The sequence below is a fragment of the Phoenix dactylifera genome, chromosome 1, assembly GCF_051530095.1.
Source record: "Phoenix dactylifera cultivar Ajwa chromosome 1, Ajwa_hap1_PhDact_Kaust_v1.1, whole genome shotgun sequence".
Lineage (NCBI taxonomy): Eukaryota > Viridiplantae > Streptophyta > Magnoliopsida > Arecales > Arecaceae > Phoenix > Phoenix dactylifera.
The window spans coordinates 44,682,405-44,702,671 of NC_143190.1; the positions used below are offsets into that span (position 1 = coordinate 44,682,405).

The 20,267-nt window shown below is 36.5% G+C and overlaps 1 protein-coding gene across 10 annotated transcripts; it reads left to right on the top strand.

Annotated features, from left to right (window-relative positions):
• The first annotated feature begins 341 nt into the window (after window positions 1-341).
• LOC103721558 (phytochrome-associated serine/threonine-protein phosphatase-like) lies at window positions 342-10,488 on the top strand. 10 transcript variants are annotated; one of them, XR_015967900.2, is made up of 11 exons: window positions 342-473; window positions 2,998-3,144; window positions 3,248-3,315; window positions 4,650-4,707; window positions 6,428-6,538; window positions 6,638-6,688; window positions 8,882-9,025; window positions 9,096-9,210; window positions 9,417-9,488; window positions 9,768-9,972; window positions 10,127-10,488. XR_015967900.2 is itself a non-coding variant. In XM_088702704.2 (10 exons), exons 1-10 carry the CDS (start codon window positions 393-395, stop codon window positions 9,601-9,603), a joined length of 855 nt encoding a protein of 284 aa, XP_088558830.2. In that variant the 5' UTR covers window positions 342-392; the 3' UTR covers window positions 9,604-10,488. The 10 variants fall into 10 exon arrangements, 4 of the variants coding, with proteins under 4 accessions (XP_088558830.2, XP_038981745.3, XP_038981744.3 ...); XR_015967899.2 differs by having other exon boundaries at window positions 9,115-9,210; window positions 9,577-9,972; XR_005511660.3 differs by having other exon boundaries at window positions 9,115-9,210.
• Window positions 10,489-20,267: the final 9,779 nt, after the last annotated feature.

A 20,267-nucleotide genomic window follows, 5' to 3' on the forward strand; every position in this document is an offset into this window, starting at 1 on the left:
TTATAGTAGCTCTATTTCCAACAGCTCTACTTCCAATAGCTTTACTGCCAACAGCTCCCCAAACAGGCCGCCTAAAAGTCTAAAACCCACCACATTACAAGAGGGAACCCTGAAAACACGCAGAACTCGACCGGGAGGGTAGACAGAGGAGAGGAGGGGCGGGATATTCTTTTGTTTTCTATTTACATAGGAAGAAAAAAAAATCTCGTAACCTGTACAGAAAAGAAAACAAGGGAAAAATCTCGTACTCCCCCTCTTCTCTCTTCCCCGAAGCCCGTCTTCTTCGTTGCCGATATATAAATACAAACAAATAGACAGATCTCGCCCTTTCCTGGGCTTTTTTTATTTTTTTTGAAGTTCAGATCTCTCTCCGCCTCGAAATCAACGTCGCCATGGACTTGGATCTGTGGATCTCCAAGGTCAAGGAAGGCCAGCATCTCATGGAAAACGAGCTCCAGCTTCTCTGTGAATACGTACGTTCCCTTTCTTTCTCTCTCCAGGGCATTCCTCTTTGAGTTTGGGCGTCTCGTTTCTCTTCGAGCTTAGGGTTTGATGCGTAGTTACGGCGTCGTTCGCCTCCATGTTGTTTATTTGTGCTCTGTTCTTGAATCTGGAAGCCTATCTGGTGGAAATTTAGAAAAATGAATTCCCTTTGAGAATCCTAGATTACAAAAAGAAAAACGTTCCATGTGATTTTGTTGCAGCTTATATTATTTTTCTGCAGTTTAAATGAAACTTATCACTTAACAGATAGACACTTCAAGCACCGAAAACTCAATGATTTTCGAGCCCTTCGCGTCCTTAACACGCCATTCTTCTAGCAGTAGACTATGATTACTTTAATTAAAAGATTTCATAAGCTAATAGGTATGCACCATGCAGTACGCCGTCAGTTCTTGTGCGGGTCTAGAGAAGTGGTTGTGTGATTGTATGTGTGACCCTTTTTTCTGTAAAATATAATCTATGGTGTGGGAGGTGTCATCTATTGAAGCATAATTCGAGAAATGGCACCTGAACAGTTAACAATCCATGGGTACCTGCTAACTTGTGTAGAAAACGACAATATTATAATAAATGGAGCATGGTGTGCCTGCATATGTGTGTCTAGGAGAGAGGCTGCATAAATCACAAACTTCCTCTTCTTGATATAATGCTCGCATTGGAGACGTCTGGGGCCCATCTGTTATGAGGGGAATGGTGGGTTGATACAGTGTTTAGGCCTCTTTTCCATGCACATGCACGTAGTTTTAGTCTCCTTCTGAATTGAGAACAAATGTTATCACCCTCCTTGCGAGAAGCAAACCTGGACATGTATACATACATGCACAAGTACACTACTTGGATATGTACAAGATTCTAGAATTCCTTTATCCCCCCAGAAAAAGAAGAGGGATTAAATTGAAGAAAGATCACATTCAGTACATGTTTTTTATGTATGGGATATGTTTCAGAACGCATGGGAGCCTTCAGTATAAAATACAACGAACATATTCTTTTTTTTTTTAATCGCTATTCATGCCATGTGTTTGTTCGAATACTATTCTTTTTTTTTTATCAGTCATTTTGATATCTTTCTAGAGGGTCTAATGTGCTTTGGCTTCTAAATCTTTTATTCTCACCATGCTAGTTGACCTTTATCTTTGATCTTCAAAACAGAATATGCCATACATTATTCAAAATTGTGGATTTGGTTTTGCCTTTTGGGTAAGGTTTTCATCTCAGCCGAGATATTGGTCTGTATCGATAGCGGCCACTTCCTGGTACAATATATATAAAAATACCAGGCATATTACCTCTTCCAATATGAACAAATAAAATACGAGACATCAGCTGATACAATAATGCAATCATTCCTTAAATAATTTTTAACTAATAAATCATGAAATTAATGCTTAAGTATAGAATCACAGATTTGTCATCTCAGCTGAAATTTCAATACCTTGGTCCAAAAATATCAGCCGAGATCTCAGAAAATCTTGGTTCTCTCCAAATTTCCCCACTTCCCATGTTGTCCGAGATCTTGGTTATTCTTGGTCTTGGACACCCACTGAGATAACTGATAAATTGAGAATTAAAAACCTTGCTTTTAGGTGGATGAATCTTATAACATTGTGTAGGAATATGAAATGAGATCCATCCACGAATGTTATGAGATATTGCAATTTCATCTGATAAGTAGGTTGTTGTCATTCTAGTCTAGTCCTGGTGAAAATTGAACAAGGTTGATGTTAGTGGTTAGGAAATAATATTAAAATGCCAGATTAAGAAGTGTTTATGTCAATAAAAAAATTATGGCTTCGTAGGTCATATTTCAGAAAGCAAATTTTCTTGATTACGAAGCTTTGTGAATATAGTTGATAATGCTTATTGCAATCAGTTAACTAAAACAATTTCTTGATTCTGGTTTTCTCTGTCATTTCTTAAGGAGGCACCTCAATAGCTAATCCATTAATATGTGGCCTTTTAATTTACTTATTTTAGCTTGGTTTGATTCCTTGATGTTCGAAAGAAGATATATGTAGTGTTCATATTAGTTAATTGTTCCTGTATTTTTTTATTATTATAAATTGAGAAATTCTTATTTGGATATTGTATTATTGAACAAGATATTATCTTTAAGTGTTACTGGAATATAGCGATTTTTGCATGCTAAGTAACTTCCATCCAACTTTGGTTCCATTCCTGTTGAAGGAAGTGGAAATCCATACTATGAAATGTGCTCTAGTCATCACCTTTGTCAAGGTCTAAAAATGCTAATATCTGCATGGTATCATTTTTTCCTTTTAAAATCTGACACTTAAACTGCATATCAACTCTATCATCAGTTTTAAAACCTTTGATACCAACATATTTTTCTGAAGAAAGACCAATATTGTCTATTCATCCCTGACCTGTCTTTTTCCCAATTTGGCTTTTTTAGAGGTTTCATCATGCATAGAACTGGAACTACTATTTTTCTGTTAGACTCTTATAGAGTTATATCTTTAACCTTTCCAGGTGAAAGAGATTCTTATCGAGGAATCAAATGTGCAGCCTGTTAATAGCCCTGTTACTGTTTGTGGTGACATCCATGGACAGTTTCATGATCTAATGAAACTCTTCCAGACTGGAGGTCACGTTCCCGAGACAAATTACATTTTCATGGTAAACTTCTCATGCTCTTCAAACAATCGTAGCATTGATGATAAAATGTTCTCTGTATGAAGAAGCCGTCTGGTGATTCAGATTCTACCTATGTTACTGCCAGGGTGATTTTGTCGATCGTGGATATAACAGTTTGGAAGTTTTCACAATTCTTTTGCTTCTCAAAGCCAGGTATTCCCTTGCACAAGAGCAATGCTTGTCGGTGCTCTCTTCTTTGTCTATCTGCTTTTTTTTTTTTTTGTCAAGTACTACTGTGCATTTGCTTGCATGGGTGTGAGAAAGAGGATATCAAAATGTGAAATAGGAATTCCCCCCCCCCCCCCCCTTTTATTTTATTATTTTAAAGTCAGTTTGTTCTTCTTCTTTTTTTTCCTTTCCTTTTCTTTTCTTGAAATATGCCTTCTGGTGAACCTTTCCTTCCCTCCTTTGCAACTAGAGGAGTCTTCCAAGTACAGGACCATCTAGTTATTGGTGAGTTTCTGATATCTCTTGGCTTACATCGTCTGCCAAATATTTTTAAGACTTCTATCTTATATCTTTGCATCTTGTGGATAAGTATGTGGCAGTGTTATCTCGACCTTAGATTCTACTCTCAGAGTTCACTCTTTCTCCTCTCTTCTTCCTATTCTTTCTGCTATTTTAAGTAAGGAACAACCTAAACTTTCAGTTGACGCTTTTGGGCACTTGGGACTTTCAGTCACTTCATTCACACTTGTCATCAAAACAAGAAGATATCAGTCTATTAGCAATTGGCATTTCTGGCAAAGAGTTGTGTGATCTGACAATACATCAAACTTGCTCTTTTTAAGCCATTGAGATGAGGGGCAGCTATTCTAGTTTTTTGCAGAATTCTATTCTTGACATGCGTATTTGAACTTGATATGCATGGACTTGTCGCCTTTTTCCAGTAATGTTGATTTGTCAGATTTTATGAGATTCTTTGATGTTTGACATTCCTATCACATGTTCAGATTTCTTTATGTAAAATGACAATTGCAATTTAACCTCAGATTGCTGTTGTTTTTTAGCTGATGATGTATGAAATTGGTGCTTCTTGTCTTCATAGTACTGCTTCTGTGAGTTGACACTATCACATGATTGTCTATTTTTATATGCTCTATTATAGTACAGTTGTTGGAAGAATTGTTCTCCAGCTTGTTCTAATAATAGCTTGTGGCTTATGCTAGATTCTAGATTCTTGTAAATTTTGTTGCCTTATACTACTCTTTTTTCTTTTGAAGAAAAATGCATAGTTCCATACTAACACAATTTCTGTACTGTTATCTTTTGTTTGCCGCTTTATTCTTGAATTTTATATCTTTTGGTTTATCTTTATTACATCTATTTGCAATGGCCTTTATGATTTGATATTTTTGCTTGGTGGGCCGTTTTTAATTTGTAAAATTTGTCTGCCTCCTATTTTCATGTTTTGGGACTACTTTCAGCCATTTTCCTTAGCACGTGAAGTCATTTTCTAATGTTTCTTTGGTTTTCGTGTGTATTAGATACCCTGCAAATATTACACTTTTGCGTGGGAATCATGAAAGCAGGCAGTTAACACAGGTATGCTGTTAATTTAAGTAATACTGGATGATGATTGTGAGGTTTGAGTCCATGACATAATTAGCATCCTTGTCCAAATTGTTATATGGAGCATTTACACCTTCTGTCAAATTTAATATATCCATTACTTTAATATCTTAAACATCTGGTGGGCTATTTATTTTGTCACATTGCAGTGGTATGCATCTTCAATACATTAGGTTTGTGTATGAGGCTTTCTACTTTTGTAATCAATTAAAAACCAACCTACCTAAGAGTTTGTACGGTTTTGTTTAAATTTATATGTGCTTTTTTCTTGAGAAAAAAATGCTACATTTAGTTTTTTAAAAGTTCATTTTGGCACTAGAGTTCTCAAACAATTTATGGGGAAGTATATCCATAAATCTTACGCTCTTCTGCCTTCAAAGGTTTTAGCATTTGATCTATGGTCATGTAATACTATGGTGGTATTCTTTATAATTTTACTTCTTGGAGATTTTGCCTCGTATTTATTGTGTCACCTTTATACTCAAAAAGGATGTTTCTTTGGAGGTTAGACAGGTCACTTGCTGCCTTTCCCAATTTGGTTTTTCCTTTATGTAAATTCTATGTTTGGATAATTACCTTATCCTCTTATAAGAATAACAAAAGAGCTCCTCAACATGACTTGACAATTGGCTGAATGGTGTCAAATTCAAATGTCTGGACCCCAGGTTGAATCATCAACCTAATCAGGACCCTTTCATATGGTTATGCTGCACGTAGTCCTCAAGCATTAATTCATATTCTGCTTTAATTTGGACCAGACCTTTTGAAATTTGCTGCTCTCTTTGTTAGAATTCCTTTTAGTTTTTCAAGTAGGGTCTGTTTGCTTGTTTGGAAATCTTTGGAAAAGGAAAACAAAATGAAAAGTTCAATTTTCTGCTTGCTTTGTTTATCCAGGCCAAAGTTGGAAATTACATTTCTATATTAATTTAGTTTTCCTACCATCAAAACAGCTGGGAAATTCAATTTCCCAACAACTTAAATTTTCTAGAACCTTTTCCTTGCAACCTAACAGACACTCACAAAGGTGGAATTCACTGAAGTTTCCCAATTCTCTGAAGAGAAATCTTCAGAGGGAACAAACTGATAATTTCAATTATTAGGTTTGCAAAAGCCTAAAATGGAAGCAAATCAATTTTAAAGCGGAGTTGAACAAGTCAGAATTTTTGCCGTGGTTTCTTCCTGTTTTAATATTTTCTTTATTTCTTTCTTGGTTTCTTATGATCTTATCCAATTTTTCTGTTTCTTCCTTGTGTAAGTTAGGTACATGACACTATCCCCATCAACCCCACTGTTTGTTTCTGTTTATCATATTGTTCATTTGTCATCAAGAATTTGAGGCTCATTAAGGCTGATTAAAGTAAGAAGATGTTTGTTTATTTGTACATGACAGCTGATCTTTTCAAGGTGATTGCATGGTGCGGAGGTATGGTGTGTGAGAACCAGTTTTTCTCCTCATCTTCTGCTTTGTGTTTTACACATGATTACAGTAATCAATCTAGGTGTTTATATTAATGGTTGATTTCAAATTCTCGTACTGATGTTATGACATTTTCTCCTTTCTGTGTTTCCATTTCAGAAATAAATATAATGAATTCGTTTGTTTTTTTGGCAGTCATAATTGTTAATGCGAAATTATGCAATGCAAGCTTGTTTCTATATGATATATGCTAATGAAAAATGTTGTTTCTCTTAGGTCTACGGTTTTTATGATGAATGCCAGCGGAAATATGGGAATGCCAATGCATGGCGGTATTGCACTGATGTTTTTGACTACCTTACCCTGTCAGCAATTATAGATGGAACTGTAAGCCACTTTCTCACACACAGAATCAGATGCACATGTCCGCATGCATTTTTTCTACTTATTCTAATGCTAGTTACCCCAAATACACTACTGTTGTAGGTGCTCTGTGTCCATGGTGGTCTTTCGCCTGATATACGAACAATTGATCAGGTTTTGGTCTCTTATCTTTTTAGTCGAAATTTTATCTTTGGCATTGACATTTTCTAAATCCTTTAGTTGGGGACATAGTGATTTTGCATCATTCGGCACAATCTACACTTTGAAGATAAGAGAATCTTCTGTTATTTTCAAAACTTGTATATCTATCTATGGTGGGAAGACACAAGCATATGCAGACAACAGCATGCAGTGACTTAGACCATAAGCTGTATTTTTTTATGTGATCAGAATTTTGAATATTTGATTGTAAATTTATTTTTTATTTTCAGTTTTAGGAATTTTATTTTCTGTTTTCAGAGTCAGCGATGGTTTTGTAGCTAGCGGAGAAAATCATTGAGGGGTTGTGAATTGCATGTGATGAGGTGAAGTATTGACAAATATGTGCATAGGGAGGGGACTCAATGGGCACTAAGGGGCAGACAAGAGTTAATGGGGCTGTCGGCCAGCTCATGGCATTTAGAGAACTCAAGTGTGGGTTCTTGGTGGGTGGGAAGACGCGAACAAATGGTCGTGATTGGACTTTGGAGGGGTCTTTATGATAGGGATGGTTGGTTGGATTGTTGGGGTGAGTTAACTTGCACACATGCATGCATGTATACAGATACTTTTAATCTATTTATGTATCTACTAGAGTCACATGCATTCCATGTGCATCGGCTGTTTTTCTTTTTCTTCTTCTTAATTTTTTTATGGGTTAGGGTTTGCATGCTATACACAGACATACACTTATATAGAATGAGCTATTGTGATTGTGTGGGCGCCCACATAATAGGACCTGCAAGTTCGGTCCTCATTGGATGACGGAGAGCCCAACACCGATGATTCAAGCCATTGGATGTGATCTACTACTTCTAAACTTCTTACTATAAAAAAAGATCGTGCGACTTGAAGACCCTAGCCTATGCATCTATTGGTCAAAATATATGCATTTGTTCCATATTATTTAAATTGTCCATTTTTGATTGGCCGACGCATAGGCTAAGATCTCCAAATCACATGATTTTTTTACAGTAAGCAATTTAGAGATAGTGTATCAGATCTAATGGCTTGGATCATCGATTTCGGACCCATGTCGTCCAGTTAGCACTGAACATAGGCGCTTTTGACGATTCAATACATAGCCTAGGATCTCTAAATTATATGATTATTTGAATATTTGATAGTAAACAGCTTAGATATAGTATATCACATTCAATAGCTCAAATCATCGGCGTTGGGCCCTCATTATCCCGTCAAGACCGAATTCAAAATAGAGGGGAAATGGAGAGAGAAGAGATTATGAGTTTATTTAGTTATTTATTTTGTGAACTCTGAAACCTTGAGGCAGACCATGTGAAACCGGCCACAAGGCTTTCCCGCTATATATTACTAGATAGCAATGTTGCATGGACATGACCACAGACACAAGAATTGGATTAGGACACATGACTAAATCGGATTAGGATATGTGTCTGTGTTTGACTCGGCAAGAGGAGAAAAAAGAGATACGAGGCGAGGATACATAGAAAAAAAAATAATGTTAACTAAAAATATATGTTAAGTCTTGTATAAAGGAAAATGTTAAAAGATATTATTTGTTATGGTCTTTTATAATGTATGTTTCTCATCAAACTTTCCAGTTAGTTTAAGGATTTTAGAAATTGACAATTTGCAAAATCATTTTTTAAATATTTACATTCTCAACCGATCTCTTATAAGATCAAAACCTCATTTTAAAAATTATTATGATGGGTTGAACTCATTGTTTAGTTAACTCTCTACCAATTTCTAAAAACTGCAATGAATAAGTTTTCATAATTATTCATGTATCTGGTTTGTATTTGACTTGGATAAGTATTAGACATGGATTCTAGGAGCTGGGTGCGAGTGTCCTGAGGTAGAGAGCATACGCATGTCAACATGGTAATCAATCCATAATTTGAACTTCTTACAGCTGTTTATTTTATGTCAATAAGAACTTTCGGCAGCTCATAAAGTTAATGTAAAACAGTTGGGACAAGACTTGATGCTTATGTTTACATGTTTACATGTCTACATGTGCACAAAAAATAATTATATTAAATAAGAAATTTAATTCTATTATCAAGTGGGATCATTTTGTATGCACTAAACGTTTTCTATTAGTTTTCTTTCTGGGTTCATTTTCTTATCATTTATTTTTCTGCTTTCTTGTTTGATACTTAGATCAGAGTTATTGACCGCAATTGTGAAATTCCTCATGAGGGCCCCTTTTGTGATCTCATGTGGAGTGACCCAGAGGAGATCGATACTTGGGCTGTCAGTCCCCGTGGCGCAGGTTGGCTCTTTGGATCCAGGGTGACTGCAGAGGTATAAATAAAAATGTTCATTAGTTTCATAATCTGGATTTCATCTTGAATTGACCGGTCCTCGTCAAAAGTCACCCATGCTTCTTGCAGTTCAATCACATAAACAATCTGGATCTTGTTTGTCGGGCACATCAGCTTGTCCAGGAAGGTCTCAAGTACATGTTTCAAGACAAAGGCCTTGTGACTGTGAGTTAATCATGATAGTCTAATGTGCCACTCCACTTTGAATGTAGTTATAGTTATTAGCTTTCATTCTCTGAGATATTCAATCTAATTTTATCGAATCACCCAGCCTAGGGAAATTTTTTTTAGTTCTAAATTTGTCCGTTCAGCTCAGGTTTCCTGAATCCTAATCTCTGAAATGTAACTGCTGAATCTTCTGGTTTGTCCAGGTCTGGTCTGCACCTAATTATTGTTACAGGTGTGGAAATGTTGCTTCGATATTGAGCTTCAATGAGAATATGGTATGATAGTACAACTCTGGCAGTTGTTCCTCATGGTTATCATCTTTTTTTGCCTGTCACTGAATGGTTCTGAATTTTTTGCATTTAGTTTCAATATGAGAAATTAAGAGTATGAAAATTATAGAGCAACATCTTAGTTGTGCACTCAAACTGATCGGGATTGGAACTGAATCAGACTCATGGGTTGTGGAGGCCATTTCAAATGATGTTTGGTGTTTCATTAATTATACTTGTGAACGGAATCGTCTTTAGCAGTTGACTGTTTCTTCTCGATGTCAGGAAAGAGAGGTGAAGTTCTTCACAGAAACAGAGGAAAATAATCAAATGAGGGGGCCGAGGACAGGGGTCCCATACTTCCTATGATGGTGGTCACTGATTCTTTGTTCTTTCATCTGCATCAGTGCTCTACTGCCTGCCTTGTAAATTCTGGTGGAAACATTAGCAGTTGGTCTCCTTGCGACAAAAGGAAATTCTGACCATAAAGGTGATCAAATATGTTGATTACTGCTGTAATATGTTCGGCTGATTAATAGTTTTGGTGCAGTGTTTTGAAGTCTGTTGTATATTATGATTCTTGGGACTTATGTTGCTATCTTACTTTTATTTTATCAAATAAGCCTTGACATTGGAATTAACAGCTCTCTGGCATTGGAAGATTGAAGGATCAACTCATACGGCTTATAATGAAATCAAGCAGCCGTGGTGAAAGATTTGCTTGGGTCTCATTCCAGGCCTCATGTCATGTGGATTAGCAGTGTCTAATCTGTAAATCTGTATTATGTTGTATAGTAAATCATTATCCTTTACATGTACTATTAGACAAATCTACTAGCTGCTGGTAACCCAATTATTTGTGTATAGGTCAGTTTGAAAGGAGCACAAATTGCCGAGTCTTAAGTATAATTTCATTCCTGATCTTGTAACCATTTAATAGGCTGCTGTATGTCCTAGCTTGGTGTTTGTGCTGCTATATGCAAATAAAAAGTGCCAATTTTTCTGATTTGTGCCTTTCTAACCTGTTTTGAGACTGCTGAGAGTCATGAAGAATGTTGAATGGCCGGTGGCATCTCAGACGACTGGAACTCATGAAGTATCCTGGTTTATGAGAAAATTTGGTACCCTTCAAATTTTGTGAACATGAAATTGGAAATAGTCATTTTAGTGAAGGAAGTGAAACAGTGAATTTAACTACCCAGGAATTACGATTTTAATATTTGTATGCAATGTTTGAAATCTTATTATGATGCAGATTATGCCAATTGCTTAGAGATCAGTAATTACATTTGATTATTGTGTTTTGTTCATCCAGATTTAGCATCATGGAACTTGAAAAAGTAGATCACAACAAACATATTCTAGCAACGAGGATTAGGAAGCACTAAGCTGCAGTACCAAGTATAAACATTTCCTATGTGACTTTAGACAAACATATAAAGCGAGCTGGCCGCTTAACACACCACAATCTTATATTACAAGCAACGTCAGGAGTTATATTTTGTTGCAGAAAAAGGATGCGTGCATTTCTCGTAGCTGATCTTATGGTTGATGTCATGACTGTTCAAATGCTTCAGTTTATTCATACTAATATATTACCTGACCGGTAGGTATATGTCAAATTCAGTCAGGTTAAGGTGCAGATCGAGCAAGCCTTTAGGTTTTACCTGAATCTTCGTAACACAAAATCCTCGCAACTCAAAAAATTTTAAATGATCATCACCGGGAAGATTGCCTTTGAATTCCTTTTCAAACTCTTTTGGACTGGTAAGAGCCTAATGGTCACACGGATCTCATTGAAGGCTTTTATTCAGCTCTTGGAATGTACTATTTGTTATGATATTTAAGACTCCCGTGAGACTTCACTAGGTGGATCTTTCCTTCCTTTCTCTTTAACGAGGAAGCAAGAAAGAAGGGAAAAAATAAGACTTAATCAATAGTTCCTAGAATTATCAAGAGCACCTAAACAGATCGATATTCTGAATGATAACCATTTTTTTTTCATTTTCTAGAAAACTTTCTTTTATAAAACGATCTGCAAACAAGTAAAAATTAGGCCTTACATTGCTCTGACTTGGTTTATTGAATAAGAGAGGTATTCAATCCCAATTGGAGCTTGATTCAAGCTTGACACCAAGTATTTGAGGTTGATTCATTTGTAAAGCGAATGACCAAATCATGAGCAAGCCTATTTATCGTGTTTTAGTTAATTTTTTTAGAAATCTAAATTATCAAGAGTTGACTCGTTTATGAATTGAACTTCATGTGAAATTTGATGTTAGTTTCTAATTGAACAAAGAAGCTTAACCAAGCCCATCATTTTTTTTTTGCTACATCCGATGACTCATACTAGTCTGGTGTGGATATATCTAAAAAAATCAAAATATAACAAGTTACGAAGCGCCCGGGCACCACTTCTTTGCCTGTCCAAAGAACTCCTTCAGAGTGATTTGCAATAAAGGAGGCTATTTAATACGCAGCTCCATTGACCTCCCTAAAGACATGCTTCACCCTGAAGACAATGTCACCACTAGCCATGCCTCAGATATCCCAAAGTAGGGGGTGGTGACCCTAGGCAATTGACAAGACTTTGGGGTTTGGTTTCCTATGGTACCTAGAATTCCACTATCCTCATTTTTTATCCCACTTGATTAGTAAAAACATCAACAAAAAAAATAACAAAATTAACCAAAAAGTAAGGTATATTTATTTTTTTATACCCAAATAATACTAGGTAAATGTTAGCTGCAGTAGGATACTAAGATAATGATCGAGTGAAGATAAAAATACTAAATATGCAAGTTATTCTCAATTATTTATCTTGCTTTCCAGTTAAACCATAGTCATAATAAACTAAGCTTAATCAAGACTAGAACCAATCAAGCTTAGGTTGAAATCACTTTTGAGCTGGAATGTTGAGAGTAAGCTCAATTTGTTTATCCCTATTTCAAGCTCGCTTCAAGTTTAATTTTGAATCGAGTTGGACACGGGTATAATTTATCAGCTTGAAAGTCTTAAATTGAACTAGAAATTAATTCAAGCTTGAAATAAGCTCAGTTCAAGCAGCAATTAATGCTCAATCCCAACTTCTTATTGAACTTGGTTCAGATCTAAATTAACATTTAATAAATTCAAAATTTAAATAATTAATGTATGCTTGAGATTAATCTAACCGAGCTCGATCGAGCTAGATCTATTTTTGGCGTAGGTTAAAATTAATTTCAAGCCTATATTTCTACTTCAAGAATGGTTGGTCTAACTACAAATTGAGCTTGAGCCAAGCTTCACGCTAGTCAAGATTGAGCCGAGATGGTGCTCCTTAGATCATGTTCCGCTCTAAAGCAGCCCCTAAGTCGCCTTTCCCTGGTCTTGCCCGTTACGTCAATGCACTGACGTATGGATTGGCTTGAAAACAATTAACTAAATTCTATTCTTTGACAGCCATTATTTCTGAAAGAATGCTCTTTCACAACTATTATGGATTGGTGCAATTTGCGCCATTCATGAATGGATCAGTCTTCTACGCCCTAATCTCATGAAATGCAGATGCCAAGATGCTTTACGTGCATGTTCTTTTTATGGGAGAAAAATAGCTTATATATGTAATTCTAATTGAGCCTCTTGTTCCGTTGCACAGCTTCAGCATTCACTGTCCATCCAGAGCAACCCTTTCCAAGTCCATATATGTAACTCCAATATCTCTTTATATTGGATGAGATGAAAGGGAGCTGAGAGGGAATACTTACAGTTTCTGCCATTTCTGAGGTTGTTTCTGAAGTCATTTTTCCATTTAGTCCAACTCTTTAATTTAAATCTGTAGAAAAGTTTGGCAAATTTAATACAGTTAATCCACTTGTGTAACTTTTGTTGGATTTTGACCCACATGACTAAACGTGGGTGATCACTAGTTGGTTATAGTAACTACTTATGGAGAAGTTTACGCTGCGTTATCCTTGATGGAAGGATAATTTCATGGGTCTCACCCTCTGCCTATAACGATAACACAAAATCGGTCTCCATCACCGTATGTTTTAACAGAGGTCAAGAGGGAGAAAAGAAGCTTTAATCATTCAGAAAATCCATGGATCCAGGTACGCTACCCTTTCATGATCTATTTATGATCTTATTTATAGATTTTTACATGTGGTATCAGAGCTTGGTTCATTCTAGAACTAGATCACAGTAAAAGGGTAGAACTAGATCACGGTAAAAGGCCTATTATTTGACAGTCCATCAAGCCATGGATAGTCCACCACGGCCGCAGGGACATGACAATGGTTGCTTGGCCGGCCGTCACAGGGTCGGACCATCCCAATGCCGGATCTGGCCGGCATATGGCATCGAGAGCCAACAAAGGATCCGGCATAGCTGCTGTCCATGGCCTCACTCCCACCCGATTAAAAAAAAATAAAAAAAGGAAGAAAAACTTACCGGATGATCGCCGTCGGGTGGCAGATTCTTGCGGGTGGCGCGATCGCCCGGTTAGTCACCGTCGGGCGGCGTTGCATCCGGCGGCAGACGGCATAAATGCTGATCGCCACTCCTCGCCGTTCCTAAGGGCCGACGGGTTGGGCCACTGGTGTTGCCTCTGGCAGCGTGCGACCGCCGGCGTTGCCCCTAGCGGCGTGCGACTGCCGGTGGGCTCGCCATCGGGCGGCGAGTTCATCGGAGGCAGGCGGCGCGCTCGTCGCCGGCGATTAAGGGGCAGGCGGGCTGGGTTTGGCGGAACCCTAGCCCGCCGCTAAAAGAGGAGGAAGACGGGTCGAGCTAACTCGTCTTCAGTTCTTTTAAAAAAAAAATTAATTTATGGCATAACGGGTTTCGGGTTTGGGTTTCAATCTGAACCCGGATTCGATAACCCGTAAGCATTAAAAAAAAGGCATAACAAGCATAACGGGTTCGGGTTTTCGGGTTTCGACTCGAAACCCGAATTCGTTTAGCCAATAAAAGGGAAATTTTTAGTTAAGCCCCTTTGCACATTTTATTTATGCAGACAGTCCTTCCAGGGCTGTTAGAAGAAGGAATTATTTTAATTCAGTCCCTGTTAAATGGTACACTTATGCATGAGTCCTTCCAGGGCTGTTAAAAGAAGAAAATGTTTCTGTTAAGCCACTATGAAATATTTTATTTATGTTGACATCCTTCCATGGCTATAAAAATCAAAATTATTTTGATTTTGTCCCTGTCAACATATTATGTATGCAGAGGTCCTCAAAATATTTTTATTTAGTCCCTGTAAACATATTATTTATGCAGAGGTCCTCAAAATATTTAAAATTAGTCCATGTAGAATATATTATTTATGCAGAGGTCCTTGTAGGATGATGTGATAAAATTTTCTGTCTTTTATTCTACATTTTTGTATACTTGATAGCATGATATGACACATGTACTGGTTGTGTAGATTAGTAAAATATTAAATACAAGTTTTATTTTAATGTCATATTATGAATTGTCAATTATGTGCAATGTCATTATTTCAATTTGATGTCTATATTATGAAATAGTTTGGTGGTTGCCAAAGTAACCCAACTAGAATATTTAATAGACATCAAGTCATCAAATACTCTAATCCCAGGTATTAAAATAGTGACTTTGCAAATTATGACTTACAGTTATTCAAACATGAGATATTATGGATTGGCCCAAAGGTGCACCACTTTCAAATGATTGATTTGCTGAGTTAGGATAATTATTGAGTATCCTTGATTTAATAGGTATTGGATGCTCAAAGGCAACAGACCTAATTGAATTTTTAACCTATATCATTAATTATTCCTAGGTGAATTGAGAATCACCATAATAGTAATTTAGTGTTTCATAATTACTGCCCAAAGGTGTATTATGGAAACACTGTTTATGTTATTCATCATTATTACTAACTCAAAGTATTAATGTTGTAAGCATTTTCTTATTGTCGATTTTTTTTTATTGCAGTATCTATTTCTGTTTCGCTTCATTCGCAAGCTTTATCTGTTACGATCTTTAATGGAACCAATTTCTCAGAGTAGAATGAACAAGTCCAGTTTCACCTAGGTGTTCTGGATCTTGATTTAGCACTCCAATCTGGAAAACCGGCTGACATTACTGATTTGAGCAGCTTGAAAGAAAGGTCTTTTTATAAGATTTGGAAAAGATCGAACAGACTGAGCATTATGTTTATGCGGATGAGTATAGCGAACAATATCAAGTCAACGCTTCCTGAATGTGACAGTGCTCAAGCATATTGAAAACTGTGGAAGAATGTTTCCGATCTGCTGATAAGTCTCTGGCTGGGACATTAATGGCTAAGCTTACCACCATGAAATTTGATGGTCCTCATGGGATGCATGAGCATATCCTTGAAATGACAAATATAGCTGCTAAGCTGAAGGCTCTTGGGATGGATGTGAATGAATCCTTTTTAATTCAATTTATTTTGAACTCCTTGCCTCCTCAATTTGGATCATTTCAAATTCACTATAACACTATTAAGGATAAGTGGAATATGAATGAATTGACTTGTATGCTTGTTCAAGAGGAGACAAGACTTAAGCAATAAGGACATCATTCTGTCAATCTTGTAAGTCATGGAGCCAAGAAGAAATGGAAGAAGCCAAGAAAGGGCATGAAAAGTGGACCATCCAAGGGTAAAGAGCCTCATCATGATACTGAGGTTCATAAGAAGAAACGAAATAAAGATAGATGTCATTTTTGTAAGAAATTGGGACACTATTAGAAGGATTGCCATAAACGCAAGGCATGGTTTGAAAAGAAAGGTGAGCCTTTGGCTTATGTATGTTTTGAATCAAACCTTTCTGAAGTTCCTTCTAATACTTGGTGGTTTGACTCAGGTTCTAATGTTCATGTTTCAAATACGATGCATGGATTCCTTACAACCCAGATGCAAGATCCAAATAAGAGTTTTATCATTTTGGGGAATGGGGTTAGAGTTTCTGTAACAGCTGTTGGAATCTATCGTTTGTTTTCAAACACTGGTTGTCATTTAGATTTGCTTCAGACTCTTTATGTTCCTTCTATTTCTAAAAATTTAATTTCTGTTTCTAAACTTGATTTTGAAGGATATTTCTTTAAAATTAGGAATGGTAGTCTTTTCAAAGACAATGTCTTCCTTGGTTCTAGTATCTTGTGTGATGGCTTATATAAAGTAAATCTTGATAATCATTTTGCTGAAACTTTTATGACCTTGCATCGTAATAGTGGAATTAAACGAAACCTGATAAATGAAAGATCTTCTAATTTGTGGCATAAAAGATTGGGTCATATATCCAAAGAAAGGTTAGAGAGATTAGTGAAGGATGAAATTTTGTCAAACTTAGACTTTACTGATCTCGGTATGTGTGTGGACTGCATTAAGAAAAAGCAAACCAAATACACAAAGAAAGTTGCCACAAGAAGTGAAGAACTTCTTGAAATTATCCATATAGATATTTGTGAGCCTTTTGACTCTCCATCATTTGGTGGATAGAAGTATTTTATCACCTTTATTGATGATTTTTCACGTTATGGTTATGTCTATTTGTTACATGAAAAATCTCAGGCAGTGGATATCCTAGAGGTATACATTACTGAGGCTGAAAGACAATTAGATAGAAAGGTGAAAATTGTCAGGTTTGATAGAGGTGGTGAATATTATGGTAGGTATGATGAAACAGGACAACACCCTGGCCCATTTGCTAAACTCTTAGAAAAGCATGGCATACGTGCTCAATACACTATGCCGGAAACGCCACAACAGAATGGAATAGCTGAAAGGCGTAATTGTACACTTATGGATATGGCTAGGAGTATGTTGAGTAATTTTTTATTACCCATATCATTGTGGATGGAAGCCTTTAAGATCGCTGTATACATATTAAATCGGGTTCCTAGTAAGGCAGTTTCAAAAACTCCTTTTGAGTTATGGACAGGAAGGAAACCGAGTTTAAGACACCTGCATGTTTGGGCCAGCGGAGGCCAGAATTTATAATCCACATAAAAAGAAATTGAATTTTAGAACGATTAATGGATACTTTATAGGTTATCCTGAAAAATCCAAAGGGTATAGGATTTACTGTCCTAACCATAGTACGAGAATTATAGAGATCGGTAATGTCAAATTTATAGAGAATGGTGAAATCAGTGGGAGTGATAAACCACAAAATGTGGAAATTCAAGAAGTTAGGGTGCAAGTTCCTTTATCCATGACTTCTAAGAAAATTGTTGTTCCTACAGTTGTCACATAGTTTAATAATAATGAACAACAAATTAATGATCAAACACTCCATGATGAAGTTATCACCACTGAACAAGTTGTAGAAAAATCACAAGGGATGACATTAAGGAGATCTCAAAGAGAAAGAAGATCTGCCATTCTAAATAATTATATGGTTTATCTACAAAAATTTGATTTTGATATAGGGACAAGAAAAGATTCAGTTTCTTTTAAACAAGCCATAGAAAGTGTTGATTCTACTAAATGGATTGATGCCATGAAAGATGAGTTGAAATCAATGGATTAGAATGAAGTCTGGAATGTCGTGAAGGTTGTAAGACAGTTGGGTATAAGTGGGTCTTCAAGATCAAGCTCGACTCAAAGGGCAATGTTGAACGACATAAAGCTAGACTAGTGGCCAAAGGTTTCACTCAGAAAGAAGGCATTGATTATAAAGAGACATTTTCTTCTGTATCTAAAAAGGACTCATTTAGAATCATTATGGCTTTGGTTGCACATTATGATTTAGAGTTGCACCAAATGGACGTGAAAACTGCTTTTCTGAATGAGAGTTTAGATGACGAAGTCTATATGGACCAGCCTAAAGGTTTTCCATTAAAGGAAAAAGAACACATGGTTTGCAAATTAAAGAAGTCAATATATGGTCTTAAACAAGCTTTCCGACAATGGTATCGCAAGTTCAATGATATCATCACTTCCTTCGATTTTAAGGAAAACACTGTTGATCGGTGTATATATCTGAAAGTCAGTGGGAGCAAGTTTATCTTTCTGGTCCTATATGTTGATAATATATTGCTTGCCAGTAGTGATCTTGGCTTATTGTATGAAACTAAGGTTTTTCTCTCAAAGAACTTTGAAATGAAAGATATGAATGAGGCAACCTACGTGATAGGCATTGAAATATTTCGTGATTGATCACGTGGATTGTTAGAGTTGTCTCAAAAGGCTATATAGACAGAGTTCTAGAGAGATTTGGTATAGAGAACTGTTTAACCAGTGTTGTTGCAATTTAAAAAGGAGATAAATTTAGTCTCATGCAATGCCCACAGAATGAATTGGAACGTAAACAGATGGAAAATATACATTATGCTTCAGCAGTTGGTAGCTTGATGTATGCTCAAATCTGTACCAGACCAGACATCAGTTTTGCAGTTGGAATGCTAGGTAGATACCAAAGTAATCCAGGGATGGATCACTGAAAAGTTGCAAAAAAGGTGATGAGATACTTGCAAGAAACAAAGAATTAAATGCTTACATGCAGAAAGTTAGATAGCCTTGAGGTGATTGGCTATTCGGATTCGGACTTTGCTGGATGTGTGGATAGTAGAAAGTCAACGTTTGGCTATTTGTTCCTATTAGCTGGAGGAGCAATCTTATGGAAAAGTGCCAAACAGACAAGCACTGCTTCGTCCACCATGAAAGCAGAATTTGGGGCATGCTTTGAGGCCACGATTCATAGTTTGTGGCTGCGTAACTTCATCTCGGGACTTGGGATTGTCGACTCTATTGCTAGGCCGCTGAGAATCTTTTGTGACAATACTGCAGCCGTTCATTTCTCCAGAAACGACAAATATTCTAATGGTGCCAAGCACATTGAGCTTAAATATTTTGTTGTGAAGGAGGAAGTTCAGAAACAATATGTGTCTATAGAAAATATGAGGACAGAGCTCATGATTGCAGATCCATTAACAAAAGGTTTACAATCGAAGACCTTTAAAGAGCATGTTGAAAGAATGGGTCTTTATTGTAACCCATGATGTTAATTGAGGATTGTATTATGTTTATTTCTTTGACACTTAGATATAATTGATTATGTTTCTGATTTTCCTGTTCTTCAAATATATGTACATGTATGAGTTTGAATGTATGATCACAGAAAATGTCTTTGACAAAGACATAATGTTTGACCATTATAGACATTTCTCATTTATGGACTGTGGTTAAATAATTTGCTAGTGTTGTGGTACTTGGAAGGAACTATGTCATTTTGTTGATATGGAACCGCCTTGACTCGCATTAGTAAGTTGTTTAATTATGGTATTATGATGACCCAACTGACTGTGGATTGGAATGATGTATGCCTAATGTTTATATCATTCTAACCAAATTATGGTCATATGGGCCAAGTGGGAGAATGTTGGATTTTGACCCACATGACTAAACGTGGGTGGTCACTAGTTGGTTATAGTAACTACTTACGGAGAAGTTTATGCTGCGTTATCCTTGATGGAAGGATAATTTCACGGGTCTCACCCTCTGCCTATAACGACAACACAAAACCGATCTCTATCACCGTGTGTTTTAACAGGGGCCAAGAGGGAGAAAAGAAGCTTTAATCGTTTGGAAAATCCATGGATTCAGGTACGCTACCCTTTCATGATCTGTTTATGATCCTATTTACAGATTTTTACCACTTTTCCCCTAAAAGAATGTTTTTTCCTCCACTAAATGGAAAGAGACATACCTACCTCAGTTATCTTGCAAAGTTAGACGCTGCATTAGTTTGATAAGCCCACTCTAAAAAAATTAGGTGTAGTAGTTTAATAAAAAAATTTACATAAACTTTTCAT

Excerpts from the sequence above, each read along its gene's own strand:
- LOC103721558 (XM_039125817.3), top strand. The coding sequence starts at position 393 with ATGGACTTGGATCTGTGGATCTCCAAGGTCAAGGAAGGCCAGCATCTC. Across the intron at positions 3,316-4,649 it reads CTTTTGCTTCTCAAAGCCAG|ATACCCTGCAAATATTACAC; the intron begins GTATTCCCTTGC and ends CGTGTGTATTAG. Across the intron at positions 9,489-9,663 it reads TGAGCTTCAATGAGAATATG|ACTCATGGGTTGTGGAGGCC; the intron begins GTATGATAGTAC and ends GAACTGAATCAG.